The sequence below is a fragment of the Triturus cristatus genome, chromosome 10 (assembly GCF_964204655.1).
Source record: "Triturus cristatus chromosome 10, aTriCri1.1, whole genome shotgun sequence".
Taxonomy (NCBI): domain Eukaryota; kingdom Metazoa; phylum Chordata; class Amphibia; order Caudata; family Salamandridae; genus Triturus; species Triturus cristatus.
The window spans coordinates 507,458,355-507,472,672 of NC_140593.1; the positions used below are offsets into that span (position 1 = coordinate 507,458,355).

The following is a 14,318-nucleotide window of genomic DNA, read 5'->3' on the forward strand; positions in this document are numbered from 1 at the left end:
ATTTTAGTTTTTTTTAGGGCTTTGTACATTAATGTAATCAAATGACACCCAGTGTCCAACCACAGACTACCTTCCAGAGTACTAGACATAAGAGATGTATTAGTATAATCTGTCCAGATTTCTCTCAACTTACCAGATAAATTAGTGTACTGCAGAAATTGTCCAGGACCCACTTCAAATGAGTCCTTTGACTCCTAAAAGTGATGAGTCTATGCTGGGTCTACATCTTCCAATACCTGGCAACTCCCCACCGGTGAACAACCTTTACAACGCAACTATTACAACGCACTACACTTACAACAAAATTTTTACAACGCAACATCCACTACAACGCATTCCATTACATAGCATGACACTACAACGCATGTTTAAAAACTACCTTTACAACGCATTCCATTACATCGCATACTACCTTTACAACGCATACCATTACAACGCAATCCAACACTTACCCTACTGTTGCACCCCCTGGAGTTAGAATAGCAATTTTTACCCCTATACTATCCAATACTTACCTTAAATGCAATTTAATATTATGCGTTGTAATGGTATGCGTTGTAAAGGTAGTATGCGATGTAATGGAATGCGTTGTAAAGGTAGTTTTTAAAAATGCGTTGTAGTGTCATGCTATGTAATGGAATGCGTTGTAGTGGATGTTGCGTTGTAAAAAATGCGTTGTAAGTGCATGCGTTGTAAAAGTGTGCGTTGTAACAACATACATCCCTCCCCACCCCCCAATAGAGTGACCGTCAGATCCCTCCAAATGGCTCTGAATGCCTGTAAATGCCATATATTCAACTCTCGTAATGTGTGGCAGTGTATGAACCCTGGCAGCTATTTTTACCTAATTTTCACTGTTTGTCGCACAACTTAAGGGAACGTGTCATGCACCCTACTGGCCCCTCAGGAGTAGCTCTAATAAAAGCTTGACCACAGGTTGCTCTTATCAGTAGGTCACTCAGTGGCCTGCTGAATATGAGCCGCATAATAATACAGCTCTGTATCTGAACGACCCAGCCCCCTTACTCCTCTAGTTTTAGTAATTCAGTGCAACCCAGCTACGCCTACCAGCCCAAACCACGAACACCAACAGGCTAGTCAGTCTCAAGAAGCACACAGCGTTTTGTAAATTATAGAGATACCGAAGGAGTGAGACCATCTTTGTGATCGTCATGCTACCCATGATGGAAAGGAGGAGTGCGTTCCAAAAACGTATGGACGAGTCCAGAACACCTAGTACCCTTCCAATACTATAAGCACATTGTCATAAATCACATCATTAGCAAACAGCAACGAAATTCAGAATAAACATTATTTTAAAGCGCAATATAATTTTTTATTTAGGATTTATCTAAATATCTTACGGATCTTAATATTTCACAATAAATGATGGAGCTAAATTTACTTGATACATGGGATACTGGTACAGCAATTTTAGGTACTAACCAAGAAGATTATCGTTTTCCAAAGAACATAAGATCCTTTCCTGAAGAACATGCTACTTTGTAGCTTGTAGCAACTGCTGAAAAGACTGACTGTAATTTTCAGGTAAATCTTCTGTGGACAAAGAAACTGCTTCCCTTAAAGGATGGGTGTGCATTGCCACCAGAAAAATCCTTTTAGATGTTTTTAGTGCATGGATATTGGAGGCAATGGTATTCCGACCCAATGCATCCATGCTCATTTCTGCATTAGACTGCTTATATAAAATCAACTATATCTATTAACAAAATGCATAGTGATTACTCTTTACCACTAAGGAGTCAGCAGAACTAATGAGATGTAACTAGAGATTCACTTGCTTGAATTATACCTAGTAGTCAGGCCTTGACTCTACTGCATGAAATATTAAAACACCAGTAACAGAATGCACTAATTTAACATTGTGCTCTGTGCAGCCTTTCCAACCTATAGAAAGCCCATAAGGTAGAAATGATTTGAGCTCCTCTCCCCTCCAATGCTTACATTGCTCTGATTAGCAAAGCAATTAAAAGGGTACCAAGAAACAGCTGGGAAGAGAGGGAAGGGTTGATTTTGAATAAATAAAAAGATATCAACAATATGCAACTGTAATTACTTGTAACTCTGCCTTCAGTAACGCATCGTTCATAGAGGCACATGCTTGAATTAGGACTACCAAGAAGTACTATAGAATGTAACCCTTCTGTAAATGAGGGTCACCTTTGTAGCATCACCACCTGTTCCAAAGCAGTCTGAGATATGGCTGCAATATGTAAGCAGCACTGCCTTAAGCAGGTAAAAGGGGATCTCCACGTGGCTCCCTACCAGTTATCTGTAAGTGTGACTCACCCAAAGAGTACAGTTTTCATAGATGTACAATTGGTAGGGTGCATCCTGACTAAAACATGGACAGGTATTCTGGCTATCGAGTCATATGGGTGAAAATGTCCCCATTATAGCAGGAAATACTTTGTTCTGACATTTGTAGGAATTATAGTTGGTGTGTTTAGCAAAATGTCTTTGCTATGGCCAATCTATGTAAGAATATCTCAGAAAAGGACAGTGGTTTTGGAACAAAAGTGGTAAAGATTACACGCTGATTCAAGTAAAAGAATGTAAGCCCCATGGGAATAAACCACAGCTCTTATTCAGGATAACTTTATCATTAAGGTGCTTGAGATAAGATATTTTGACTGATTGTGCCTTGTAGCCGAAGTAACTCCTGACCATTAGTATCTTCCAGGATATACACTTTAAGTGCCTTCTTTGAATTGGTTAAAATGTATGTTTAACTCTCATACGGGCTGTAAGTCTGAAGAGACCAATCATTAATTCATTGATGATTCTGTGTGAAAAAATGGACTGTAACTTGGGTTTCCTTCTGTAGCAAGAGATCAATGTGAGGTGGACTCACCAAAGAACACCTTTTGTAAATACAAGACTGTTTTCCACTTCACGGCAAATGTTTTCAACATTGATTAAGCAATGGCCAAAGGGTGGGTGTTTCGGAAGGGCGATTTACTCTGGGTCAATCAGAGTATGGCAGGGAATGATTCAGCCACATAAGGGTGCCATCAGGTTAGAGTCCAGGTACAAAACTCCAATCTATGTTTTCCTTTCCAGAATGTAGTGTGAATATGAATCCATTATTGCATTCATTTGTTTTCTGTCGGTCTCGTTACTTCCTGTTCAGCACTATGGAGCCTGATGTGTCATCTCAGTGCGACACAATCTCACTAGTTCATGGCTTGTTGCTCCTTCCAGAGGATTTTCCAGTTCCTGCTCCTTGGATCCTCATCTTAGAATTCCCTGTTCTGCTACTCCTGTAGTTTGCCTAATTTCCTGCAACATTTTCAAGGACTCTACAGTTATTTTTTTTCTGTGTAAACTGGAGTTTTCTCTAGTCTGCTTTCTTTTCACTCCATTCAGTTATCAATTCTAAATCTTGAAGTGGTGAAAATAAGCAGCAGGCCGCCCTAAAGTTTCAAAAAGATAATACCTGCACCGCAGGATGACTTGTCCTCAATAGGCCTCTTTTACATAGAGTTCCTCAGATAGCATGTCTATAAATGGTGAAATTACATACTAAAAGCAGCAAATATTAGGAATCTATGATTGTAGTTGCATTCTGATGTGTTAACCAGCGCTTTCACTTTCTTATGCAACACCCTTCCCATTATGCCCATTTCACCCGATTCAGTAGGATTTATATTCTTTTCTCAAGCTGTGCTCTGTAGGGGCTAAACCTGGCTGGGATCTTCATGCAATGAAAGTATTCCTCCCAAAGATTATTTAGGGTGGCGATGGAATTGATTGATCATCGCATCATATCTCTGAAGTAAAAGACAAGAAACATTTACCTGAGATGCGGTCAGGATCAACGTAGTGGGTGCTCACACCATGGCCCTTTACCATCTAGAGGATTTTTCAATGCACATGTTTTATTGGCCCTTATGTCTGGATATAAAGGCTAATAGTCTCCTTGTTCACCCGGTCTTCTTCTTTACTCACACTCACAGCCATCTGACAATCTAGTGGCGGGGATTTAGGATTCTGTGGCTTGTGAATGTGGAGGTACATTCCACTGAGTGCCAAGCAAAGATTGTGATAGATGATGCCAGGTTTGAGTCAAGCACTGCTCAATAAGGCACTGCTGTATAAGTGGAGACAATGCAAGTCTCAATAATGCGGATCAAACATATTCTGACCCAGTGGGTCTAATAGAGAGCCGCCCTCTTTAGCTATGGTGTCCTTCTTTCTCAAAGTCTTAAGGTGCGACATATCTTCTTCTCAATCGAAATCAGAAGAGCAACTGAGTTCAATCTCCGCACTTCCAGAGGATTCATCACAAACCACAGTTTTGTGTTTGCGCGTTCTCTTAGTCACATCATCTCTCTGGCCTTTAACTTGCCCATCTTGCATGCCCGAGGCATCATTCTCTTGCCTGTCAACACAGCAGACATATTCTACCAAAGTAGACCTCTTTTTCTTTCCCAGTTGAACACTAGTAGACACATGCTTCCTTTTGCACGAAGCCTTTTTATTTGAGCCATGAGCCACCTCAGCTTCAGGAGCAGACCAAACTCTCCTCTTCTTGCCTAGTAGGCTTAGAATATAGCAAATCCAATTTCTTCTCCAAACGAATGGACACCTCAGTAGTAATTTTTTTAATAGCTTTATTAACCCCTTCGATGCTCATGACGAGATGGACTCGTCATGGCACACAGTGGTCGTGTGCTCATGACGAGTCCAACTCGTCATGAAACATCGCCCTGGAAATCCCTCTGGTGCAGATGGGGGCATTAGCCAACAATCTGCCCCCCGGGGGGGGCAAAAAGCCCAGTAAACGCCAGGGATTTTTTTGGCAAATTTTAATTAGGGTGGGGGCATTGGCATGCCTGTTTTGGGGAGCCTCCACCCTAATTAAAATTTGCCCAAAAAACTCCCTGGCGGCTATTGGACTTTCAGCCCCCAATGTGCCCCACCGGGGAGGGGGGGGGCAAAAAGCCCACTAGAAGCCAGGGTTTTTTTGGGGGCAAATATGAATTAGAGTGGGGCTGCCCAAAAAGTGCATGCCCATGCCCCCGCCCCCACCCCCTCCCCTGCAAAAATGACAGCCTTCCTACCCCCCACTGGGGGGCAGATGGGGCAGTAGCCCCCAATCTGCCCCCCCGGGGGGGGGGGGTGCTAAAAGCCCAGTAGACACCAAGGATTTTTTTGGGCAAATTTTAATTAGGGTGGGGGCTGCCCAAAACGGGCATACCAATGCCCCCACCCCCACCCGCAACAATTACAGCCTTGGTCCCCCTTGGGGGGGGAAGATGGGGGCAGTAGCCCCCAATCTGCCCCCCGGGGGGCAAAAAGCTCACTATACGCCAACGATTATGCTGGCTTTTTTATGTGTGGGGGTGGGGGCAGCCCAGAATGGGCATACCAATGCCCCCACCCCCCAAACAAATAGTCACAGTATTTCTGCCCCCCTTGGGGGCATATCAGGGCAACCCCACCCCCTGATATCTCCCCTCGGGCGGCAGAAAGCAGACTAGGCACGGATTTGTTTTTAGCAATATGCCTACCTGTCGATTTTGGGCCCTAGCGCAGCCGGCACATAGGGAAACCTAGCAAACGTGTACATTTTTACAAACTAGACACCCAGGTGAATCTAGGATGGGGTAACTTGACTGGCTCTCACCAGGTTCCACACATTTCTGGAGGTGGAAAGTTCTGGAATCTGTGTGGATCCACAAAATTCCACCCACCCCGCGTTCTCCAATGTCTTCCAAGAAAAATGGTACCTCACTTGCGTGGGTAGGCCTAGTGCCCGCGACAGGAAACGGCCCAAAACGCAACGTGGACACACCACATTTTCACAGTGAAAACTGACCCTTTTTGTGCAAAGTGCCTAGCTGTTGATTTTGAATCCTAGCTCTGCCGGCACCTAGGGAAACCTAGCAAACCTATACATTTTTGAAAACTAGACACCCAGGGGAATCCAGGATGGGGTGACTTGACTGGCTCTCACCAGGTTCTGTTACCCAGAATCCCTTGCAAACCTAAAGATTTGTCAAAAAAACTAATTTTTCTCACAATTCTGTAGTGGAAAGTTCTGGAATCTGCGTGGATCCACAAAATTCCTGCGACAGGCAGGGGCCCAAAATGTATTGAGGCGACATCAAAATTGCCCATCACCAAACAACCTGGTTTTGCAAGGAGGGTCACCTGGGTTTTTGTCCCCATGCTCGGCGGCCATCTAGGGAAACCTACCAAACCCACACATTTCTGAAAACCAGACACCCGGGGGATTCCAGGGAGGTATGACTTGCGTGGATCCCCCAACGTTTCCTTGCCCAGAATCCCCTGCAAACCTCAATTTTAGCTGAAACAAATCACTTTTTTCACACATTTCTGTGGGGGAAAGTTGTGGCATCACCGGGCTGACACAAATTTGCTACCACCCAGCGTTCCCCCGGGTCTCCCGATAAAAATGGTGCCTCACTCGTGTGGGAGGCCCAAGTACCCGCGACAGGCAGGGGCCCAAAACGTATTGAGGCGACATCAAAATTGCCTATCACAAAATGTTTTGGGCCCTTGAATTGAGGTTTGCAGGGGATTCTGGGTAAGGAAACGTTGGGGATCCATGCAAGCCATACCTCGCTGGAATCCACTGGGTGTCTAGTTTTCAGAAATGTGTGGGTTTGGTAGGTTTCCCTAGGTGCCGGCAGAGCTATGGTTCAAAAACTACAGCTAGGCACTTTGCCAAAAAAGGGTCATTTTTCACTGCAAAATTGAGGTGTGTCCACGTTGCGTTTTGCGCCGTTTCCTGTCGCGGTCACTAGGCCGACCTACACAAGTGAGGTACCATTTTTCTCTGAAGACTTTGGGGAACACGGGGTGGGTGGAAATTTGTGGATCCACGCGGATTCCAGAATTTTCCACCATAGAAATGTGGGCAAAATGTGTTTTTTTTGACAATTTTTTAGGTTTGCAAGGGATTCTGGGTAACAGAACCTGGTGGGAGGCAGTCAAGTCATGGGGTACCCTGGATTCCGCTGTGTGTCTACTTTTCAAAAATGTATAGGTTTGCTAGGTTTCCCTAGGTGCCGGCAGAGCTATGGTTCAAAAACTACAGCTAGGCACTTTGTCAAAAAAGGGTCATTTTTCACTGCGAAATTGAGGTGTGTCCACGTTGCGTTTTGAGCCGTTTCCTGTCGCGGGCACTAGGCCGACCCTCACAAGTGAGGTACCATTTTTCTCGAAAGACTTTGGGGAACGCGGGGTGGGTGGAAATATGTTGATCCACGCAGATTTCAGAACTTTCCACCACAGAAATGTGGGGAAAATTTGTTTTTTTGTTTTTACCATTGTTAGGTTTGCAAGGGACTCTGGGTAACAGAACCTGGTGGAAGGCAGTCAAGTCTCCCCATCCCGGATTTCCCTGGGTGTCTAGTTGTCAAAAATGTATAGGTTTGCTAGGTTTCCCTAGGTGCCGGCAGAGCTATGGTTCAAAAACTACAGCTAGGCACTTTGCAAAAAAAAGGGTAATTTTTCATTGTGAAAATGTGGTGTGTTCATGTTGGGTTTTGAGCCATTTCCTGTTGTGGGCACTATGCCTACTCACACAAGTGAGGTACCATTTTTATCGGGAGACTTAGGGTAATTCAGATTTGTAAAGCAACTGTTATTACCTATTGACTTTCGATGCATTTCTGCCTTCCAAATGAAAGACATTGTGTAAAAAAGAAGTCCTTTTGAAAAATGACCGATAATTCTCAAGCTAGTATGAGTATTCCCAATTTCGAAAATGTGCAAATATCTACTGTTTCTAAACTGTAAAATTTGTTCCCATTTCAGAAATACATGGGTGTCTTTCATACCGATTTTTCCATGTATACACTTTCCCACAATAATTGCTATATAACCGGTACATAATTAAAAGCCATTGCAAATTGCTGCTCAGTTTTTTACTCTGGGTTTGTCGGGTTCTTGGTGAACCTACAAGTCCTATATATCCCCACAACCAGAAAGGTCCAGCGGATGTAACTGTATATTGCTTACAAAGAGCTGTCATAATTAGAAGAAGTTACAGGTGAAAACGTTGACACTAAAGGCTGTTTTTTTCAACTAATTTTCAATTTTTCCTATATTTAACTGTTAATTTCTATAAAGAAACCTTGAAGGATCTACACAAATGACCCCTTCTGAATTCAGAATTTTGTCTACTTTTCTAAAATGTATAGCTTTCCAGGATCCATTATTGCTTTCATACCCATTTCTACCATTAAATGGAAGGAGGTTGAAAGCACAAAAAATAGCAGAAATAGGCTATGTCCCAGAAAAATGCCAAAACTGTGTAAAAAATGTTGGTTTTCTGACAAAAGTCTGTCATTCCCTAAAAGCTGGGAAAAGGTGATTTCAGCCCCACAAACCCTTTTTTGATACCATTTGCAGGGAAAAACCCAGACGCTTTCATTTGCAGCCCTTTTTTCCCATTTTTCCCAAAAAAAACTAAATTTAGCTGTATTTTGGCTATTTTCTGGGACCCCTCCAGGGGAATCCACAAACCCTGGGTACCTTTACAATCCCCATGATGTTGGAAGAAAAGGACACAAATTTGGCGTGGACACCTTATGTGGTCACAAAGTTACAGAGGCCTAAACACGCACTACCCCAAATAGCCAAAAAAAGGCTTAGCATGGGGGGGGGGGGGGGGGGGGGGGAAGGCATAGCAGCGAAGGGGTTAAGCTTTTCCTCAAGAGAGCTTTCTCCTTGCTCCATATTGCACCCAATTACAAAAAAATCTAATTAAGGATAAAAACTACTCACAGTTAACAACCCAGCAAAATTATCACTTCCAAACTATCTATTAAGAAGTTTTAGATTTCCACCTCACTTCAATAAATCTATCACAAATCAAATAATCTTATTCTCTAAATCTTAGAATAAAACAAAAACACTCCAGCTAACACGATGCAATTCAAACCACCTCTCCGATCATTAAATAACAAATTCCAGCTGATTTACGATCTCCTCAAGAATAACGTTTGCCAGGAAAAGCGCCTCCGCTATGGCAAAACACCTTGACCAAAAGTCAAAGGGTTAATAGCCTACGAAGTCAACGCTTGACCAAAATACTGAAACTAAACACACACCTCGAGCGCACAGTTACGTTTGTGCGCACGCACGCTCGAGATTCCAGTATTGTGAAAAACAGGTTCTATTCACAAACCGGAGATCCACTGAACAGCACAAAGTAAGATCTTATCGCTCGCTAAGCCTCAACCATAGCAACGGCTTCGCGAGCACTTAACGGCTATAATTGTCTGTTACGCATGAACTCCTTATGCAATGCCAAAATAAATAAAGGATTAAACATTAAAAACCCACGTTTTTACCATATTCAAATCAAAATTAAACCATGTAAAAAATTAAACATATAAAGCCAAAATCATTACGATGTCATGAAGACAAAAGACAAAACCATTACGATGTCACTATTGAACAAGCATTGGCATAGCCAATAGGTCTCGCTTTTGGGACCTTATAAGTATTTAGTTATGCAGCACAATATCCTTAGTGCAACAACATCAACTGTTGCATGGCTAAACACTTATAAGGTACCAAAGGGGAGACCTATAGGTTGCTGTGTTATGGATGAGATGACGTGTGAAAAGCAGTGTTCTACATCTGGGGGTCCAGCAAAGATTGCACCAAGTGTTTTGGCAGTTTGTACTCAATAAGCGAGAGTGGAGGACAAATGGCACCCAAAAAGCGGGAGGGTTGTGAACAGTCAGGCACTTGATGCTGGTTACACTCAAGAAGTTCCACACAACATACATCTTAAAACAGTGCTACAGGAAGCGATGGTGTTTTCAGATAATATTTATCCAGTGGCATAACACAAAATGATGGAGTCTCCCTGCAAAATTTAATGAGGGGTCCCTGAGACTCCCATATCTGACAGATATTAATTGGCCTTGGACTGAATGAGACCCGTCTTGAAGAATTGGGCCCCCATGAAGCGTTGGTGGCTCCCCTGCACAGCAGCTGCAGCAGAAACCAGGCACATCACACCTTATAGCAAAAAAACCCACCAATAGCCATACATTAAACACCTGTCAAATGGCTTCAGTTGGAACCTGCCATGTAGAGGAAGAGGTAAAGCACTAATGTTTGAGATGCAGAAGTTTTGTTGGGGGATATTCTAACGGTAGAGACATATAAACATTCTACATTTTATTTGTACATGTCTATTTACATTGTGTTGGTAGGATGAGGCAACCCTATGATTTACCATCATTAGGTAGGACCGCGTGCTGGGACTATTTTATATTCATTAAGAGTAGGAATGTTGACGTAAATATGCCTGCCTTGCTGAGTGGGCGCTGGTGAGCCTTAACGCGCTGCATACCCCTTGCCACACTAGGTGTGCCAGATCTGGCCAAGTATGGCCTTGCTCTACGGTGCCAGACTAATACAGCTCATCGCAGATGGCACCAGAGGGTCTTGAAAAATAGAGAGAGTGCAAGGGCACTTAGTTATAATCGTTTAATTTGACGATACTACAAACCCAGAAATGCCAGAGCATGCCACTGTAAGTTTTGAGTCAATCATTACAAATCTGACTGACAGCAGCAGCTCAGGGACTGTTGGGAGGAGAGTTTTTTAAGTTAACAGTTTTGGAATCATTGACTGGCATGTGGCTTTGTCTCAGCCCTCCTGACATGTTAGAAGCACTTGCCTGCCAGCATATCTCTGGTTGCCAGCATGTCTCTGGCTGCCAGCATGTCTCTGGCTGCCAGCATGTCGGCCCTGTTAGGGGAAGAGGGCGCGAAGAGAAGGGAAAAGAGAGGAAAAAGAAGCAGGTAAACTTGAATCTCATTTTGCGGCCTTGTATTGCAGCATGCGAACGTGCAGTAACTGCGAACCCCTCCCTGCCTCGCCCGGCCAGGTGTTGCAACAGCTTGCGGAGAGAGGCAGTTTAGCAGGATGTGGGGTGACACCCCTGCAGATCGATCCAAACACCGCCATGGCGCCTTGATCTCTCACCACGCTGCTCGTGGCAGCTGCTGCTGCTGCTAGGAAGCGGAGACACACAAGTGAGAAAATCTTTATCTCTGAGGCATACGTAGGATGAGTTCACAACGTTCAAGTGTTTTGTCAACTGGCGAAGCAGGCACTCGATTTTAGTTTTTTTTACTGATCACTGCAAAAAACATACGTGAAGCAAACACTGAGGACCTTTTTCAGTCGTGAAGAAATGTAAAGTAATGGAAATATTTCGGGCAGTGTTTTTGTGACCTACTGCCTAGCTGCTTAAATAAACAAGCCAGGCCGGGGGGGGTGGGAGTGGAGGCTAACAGAGGGACGCGATCTGTGGTGGGGGAGGGGAAGGGAATTGAAGCGCAAGCAAGCAAGGCGGAGAGAGGCACGCAAGGCTTAATGAGCCTTGACAGAAACCCACATGGCGGCTGCGCGCGTGAACGCAAGCTTGAGGACAGCAAAAGCCTCTGGTAGCACTTTCAAAAAGCCACTCACTAAATTTCTCACAGAGCAGCGCATGCGCTGGCTCAGCGAGACCTAAAAGACGACATTTTCTTATTCTTAAGCAAACTAATCACACTGCGATAAACATACTTAAATAAAAAAGATCTTTTTCAAATAAGCACATCAAAATTGAAGGAAAAAACAATCCAGATAATATAACATGTTTAATTAATAATATAAGTAACCATTTACTTCCCAAAGTTAAAATATATATTATTATATATATGTTTTAGCCAAATAACACATACACTCATATACATGAGTAATCATTAATTTCAATTATTGAAGAAATAACAGTACTTATCTTATTGAGCAGCAGCAATAAAAGAAGGAAGAGGTCTGGCTGATGGAGGGTTTTATTAAATTGAAATGTTGTTCAAAGTTCTTTATTATCAGTTCTAAGAAGCTTTAAACATTCTGCTGAGTGGTGGCAATAATGGATTTATTGCATAATATTAGCGTCCGTGTCTTTAATAAAATCCAGATGTTCAGCCCACCATGACTGTGGAAAATCTACATTGTCTGTGTTTTGTGAGGGCGAGCATTAGACTTAATGATTCAGTTGAGAAGTATCTTGCCACAAACATGTATACTGTGTATCCGGAATTCCATGGATAATTTATTGTTACATGCACCAGAACAGAATGTAGACACTGTGTCTATGACCTGTATAATTTATTAAACAGATAATCAAATGATAAATCAAAGCCAAGGGATTCCCCACCCATCCTACATTGAAAGTTTTCATTTAGCTTCTGGGGTTAAGATGCTTGCCCCAGAAGAATGTTGTAAACAGAACTTCCCAGAGGCCAAATATTACAATAATTTTAGTCTCCTCAATCAGGAGAGATGAAGCCATGGATGGAATACAGCGCTGATGCAGTCATAGCATGTGGATTCTCATTGAAACATCAGAACCCGATATTTACAGCATGAGGATGGAAACAACATTTACGTATTTTAACCTTACAACTGGAAGCCTAAAATACATTCATTTTGGTTTCTCCTACAATGATCAAAAATGGATGAGTGGAAATGTCAATAATAACAGTGCCCGTGCAACGATTATTGATGCAAAATGAGATGTGACACTTTACCCCAGCTGACCTACTCTGCCCCAAACAACCTCCCTCTCACCCAGCCTATGACTACTTAATTTCATTCTGAGAAACCATGTAAGAATTATTGGGTGGGTCTTACCTTTCTACTTGCACCGCCAAGTGACACCTTGGGCCTCGTCTTGAAATCTCCTTCAAAGCTAAACATCTTTATTATTTATCCCATCTAGAGATGTGGCTCCAAACCGAACACTGCAAAAAGCAACAATATATAAGAACAAATTGAATGAATAAAACATATTTAAAATCTGTTCCTAAAATTCTTTAAAAACAGAAGCAGTAGGTTGTTTTCAAAACATGAGAATCTGTTCTTAATATCAGACTACAGTTTACACGGTGCTCCCAATTAACATTGCAATACATCTGATTGATTAGAAAATTGATAGATTCACTTGCTGAAGGGTTAAGTGCCTAATGATGAATTACTGCTCAAACCTTCAGTGAGAAAGACAATTTTTACATAACTGACTTCACACTTGTTTCTAACCCCAAACATGGCTTTAGTCAGGACACTTCCTCTTGCCAGGTCATCTAATGTTGTCATTTAAAGAATTCAGCATCTCATTCAAATGTCTTTGCTTCAAAAGGACAGTGCTCTAGAAATGAGTTGCCCCAAAAAACATGCCCTTCTCATCAATGGCTGAATTCATTTACAATTAGAGCCTTGTCAGTGACAGAGGCACCAAATGATATCTGAAAGTCCAGAACAACGAATGGCACATTCTGCATGTTCAAATAGTGCAAGTGAGTAACTGAGGATCAGTATCGAAGCTGTCACAAGGTAGAAGACTAAGTATAGCTCTACTCACAGCACCTGCCACTGCTTTCTGCTTCCATGCCAATCTCATTGGTCAACTAAAAGGAAGGAAAAACATACTGTATAGATCAATAATTCCCTTGTCCACTTAATTCTGATCTTTTCCCTCAAGAGTTCTAAAAATTAGAAGGTGGTTCAGCAGTTAGTGGAACCGATGCATCTCCCAGATGATGCCACGGTTATGAAAGCATAAGACCAAAGTGAGGCCTACTTTTTTTTTACAAGACAGGAGCAGGACAGTGGTTACTGGTTAGTATAAGTGCAAGATGCGATTTTTTTCCCAAATGATGTCCCTATGCGACAAAGCACTGTGCATAACAACTGGATCAGCAAATTACTCAAATTGGACCAGGGCTTAATGTCTCTCTCTATTTCTTACAGGTTCTTTTTCAGCCCTGGCATTGACTGTTCTCTTCACTTTCATTTCCCTCACATTTCTTTCTTTTCTGTCTTCCTCCAGTCTGATGAAACTAAGTTGTGTTCCCCCATCTTCCTGCAACAACTGGCACCAGGTAAGCACTGCTTCAGCAATGGAACCTACAGGGGTATCCAAGACAAGCAGTCAATACTAATGCTAGAAGGTGGTATTGGGTCAGAAAATCGGCTACTCCTGGAGAGATTGAAATCAATGTCCAGACAGAACCATAACAATATAAAAGATATTGGTCTTTGGGGGGTGGTTAACATAGTGCAGCTAACATTATGATGTACACAAAATTCTAGAGGTGCTAGAAATTGCTGGGAAATTGTTGGGTAAGAGATACGGTCCCAATCTCTCTTCTGCAACCTAAGATTCTATGGCCAAAAATATATAAATGGGGAAATCTTCAAGTGATTGTGGCACCCTTCGCAAGAGATTGACTACAGTTTGTTAAATG

At 42.6% G+C, this 14,318-nt stretch overlaps 1 protein-coding gene across 2 annotated transcripts in view; it reads right to left on the bottom strand.

Moving 5' to 3' along the window:
- The window catches only part of UBE3C (ubiquitin protein ligase E3C), a 992,333-nt gene that overhangs the window by 914,889 nt on the left and 63,126 nt on the right, over positions 1–14,318 (bottom strand). For both annotated transcript variants that reach the window (XM_085631966.1, XM_085631967.1), the window contains exon 2: positions 12,706–12,815. In XM_085631966.1, coding sequence (XP_085488092.1) covers positions 12,706–12,771 — 66 coding nt within the window. In that variant the 5' untranslated portion in view covers positions 12,772–12,815. The remainder of the gene's footprint in view (positions 1–12,705; positions 12,816–14,318) is intronic.